Raw genomic sequence first — 3,037 nt, forward strand, 5'->3', positions numbered from 1 at the left:
AGCTTCCATAAAAGATAATCTAAAAATCATTTTAAAAAATCTCAACTCTCATTCTCACAAGGGTGAGGAAAATGGAACAACTTCTTAGAATGATTACAAGAACAATCACCAATTAAAGAGAAATATAAGAGATTAGGAGAGTTTACCATAATAAAAGCAAAACTGAAAAGTTAAAGAAAATATTTAAAAGGCATAAAATGGAAATAAAAATAATATTCTTCATAGGAAACTCATTTTTATAAATATGTTGGAAATCAAATTTGTCTAGACTTCTTAAAACTAAAATGAAATAAAACAAATTAGCCAAACATTACCCATGCAATTTATTTAACACAAATAAACTATAATAGATTAATTCCTTTATAGGATAGGTGAGAACCGTTTAATAGTCCTACTTATATAAACCTATGTGGAGAATTAAAAATATACATATATTTACTACTATTGTATAATTAATATAAAATGATTTTTTCTCGCTGCACCTCTATCACTTCTTTTAGTACCCTCATATTTTTTTTTAAAATACTAAAACTATCTTGTACTTTTATTGATGTTTTTTTTTAATTTTAATTTTTTTTGGATTCTATGGAATATTCTTTTTAGAAAAAATACATTATGGATGAAAGAATCTGAAAGATATTACTAAATTTAAAAATATTTTTTGAATTTTATAATATAAAATATGTTTTCTTATAAAATTACATTCTGATTATAGAATCCAGCATATATCTTCAAAATCTATTCAGAATATATCTTTTATAATAAACATGAATTACAGAAGGTATTTTTATATTTCACAATATAATTTTTTTTTTAGAAATTAAATGATTTTGTCGCCTGATCATTGGGTGTCAGAAGAACTATGAAGATGAAGAAAAAACCATATAAAACTAGCCCTTTTTTTTTCTTTAAACTTAGGGGTTTTACTTATTGCATCACCAATTTCTACTTGGACCCCACAAGATTTGAAATATGTCCTTGGAAGTTTTATTTGATAATCACCTCATTTAGTTATAACCATGTTTATATACATATAGATGAATGAAATTAATTATTAAACACTCAATAAAAAGTATAAACACAAGCAAAATCAATGCAAAAACATGTTCAAGATAATAAACTCCAATAATGCATTTCAGAACACGCAATTTGAAACACCTTTCCAAAATACATTTTCCTTATAGAATGCTCATTTTTTAATATATTTTGGAAAACATATTATTTTAAGGTGTTTTAAAAGTGTATTCTGAAAATATGTCTGAGATTACTTGTTTCAAAAACATATCATGAAAAATGATTCTGGAAAGCAAATTCTAGAATACCATTTAATCTCCACACCTCTCCTTTTTGTAATTCTGAATTCAGGAATACATGTTCCAAAATGTAAAAATGATGTCTCTAGGAGTAGTAATACAGGAACAACAGCAGAAGAAATGAGAAAGGAAAACGAGAAACGCAGAGAGAGGAAAAAAAACACAGTTAAAAACCCATAAGGACAAATCCGACATTTCAAAGTTGATGGCGTGCAGAAAGTAATGGGCTTATGTTAGAGATGAATTGGACCAATTAAAATATAAAGCCCAGGCGCATTTACTTTGGATATTTGAACCCGCGACCCGCGATTCCAACCCTAAATCCTAACCATACTAATAGCATAAGTCATTCACTACGCTCTGCCGCAGCAAGAGATCGAAGCGGAAATAGAGTAATCAGAAGAGAAATTCATCGTCGCTGTGATGGGTGAGTTACGTTTTTGAGTTCTGTTTGAAAATGAGGTATGACAGTGTTTCGTTCTTGTGCACACTGAATCACACTTGATGCAATTTGCAGGTAAGGTTCACGGATCACTGGCACGTGCCGGCAAAGTCAGAGGCCAAACCCCCAAAGTAGCGAAGCAGGACAAAAAGAAGAAGCCACGTGGACGCGCCCACAAGAGGATGCAGTACAATCGCCGATTCGTCACCGCCGGTATTTTCTCAAACCCTAATTTTTTTATTCAATTCATATTTCGTACTATTCAGTGATATTCTGTGTTACAAAAGTAGAAGATGGATAATTGTACTGTCTCTGACGAGGGATTCGGTTTATGTTGTTGTAGTGGTGGGATTTGGCAAGAAGAGGGGTCCCAACTCGTCTGAGAAATGAGGTTGAAGCTTGAAGAATATGTGACTACTTTCTTATTTGAGCTATCTTTGTTTTCCTTTTAGTTCCATGTATTGATTATGTTGTGTCAACGGTTCTATTGTTAGCTTTATATCAAACATCAAGCTAGATTTTTTGCTTACAATTTTAATATTATATCTTAGTTTATTGCTTCTTCATGTTGGAAGGAAATCAGTGTTTTTGGGTTGGGCTTTAGCAATCAATAACCCTAAGCCTCTGTGTAGAGACAGGGCAATGCTATATTTAACCTTTATTCTGCACCCTCTGAACTTGCATTACCCGGTGATTTCTCTGCCTTGAGAATTTTGCACCAATGTAGGAACAAGTTTGAGTTTTTAAGGACTAGGAATTTGATATCATCTGCAACATGGTAGAGAAGCAAGGATTACCTATAATTAGAGTAAAAACCCTACGATTTCTTATCGATATTTTTCATATATGCACTTGAGCCTCTTGTTAAATCCTTATTTGATTCTCCCCTGCCTTTTCTATTTGGGACTTGAGAAATGTGCCTGTACCATTCAACATATTTAGGCTTTCAGTAATATCAAGGGATGCATAAAATGTGATTCCCGTTGGTGTGTTTTCGATTAACATTAAGCAAATATTCTGTAGAGGGGTATTCAAAGGCCTGAAAATGTCTTGGTTTTCTTTTTGTTCTATATCTTGATTATGTTGTATGAACGGTTCTATTGTCAGATTTGTATCATATTTCTTATTGGTTCGTAATGCATTGAAGTTTAGTAGTTTGAGAATGAAGGGGAATATGCCTGTTTCGTAGTTAGTGGCACTTCCATGATATGTTCATTATTTCAAAAGAGTTTCTGAAAAAGTAGCTGATAGAATATATTATCAGCTATAGTGATACAATATT

General features: G+C 31.6%; 1 protein-coding gene across 1 annotated transcript; it reads left to right on the forward strand.

Annotated features, from left to right (window-relative positions):
- Positions 1-1,678: 1,678 nt before the first annotated feature.
- Positions 1,679-2,334, forward strand: LOC137810548 (small ribosomal subunit protein eS30z/eS30y/eS30x). The gene is made up of 3 exons (XM_068611885.2): positions 1,679-1,740; positions 1,831-1,968; positions 2,099-2,334. Exons 1-3 carry the CDS (start codon positions 1,737-1,739, stop codon positions 2,143-2,145), a joined length of 189 nt encoding a protein of 62 aa, XP_068467986.1. The 5' UTR covers positions 1,679-1,736; the 3' UTR covers positions 2,146-2,334.
- The last annotated feature ends 703 nt before the right edge of the window (positions 2,335-3,037 follow it).

The sequence above is a fragment of the Phaseolus vulgaris genome, chromosome 2 (genome assembly GCF_051622355.1).
Source record: "Phaseolus vulgaris cultivar YP4 chromosome 2, ASM5162235v1, whole genome shotgun sequence".
Lineage (NCBI taxonomy): Eukaryota > Viridiplantae > Streptophyta > Magnoliopsida > Fabales > Fabaceae > Phaseolus > Phaseolus vulgaris.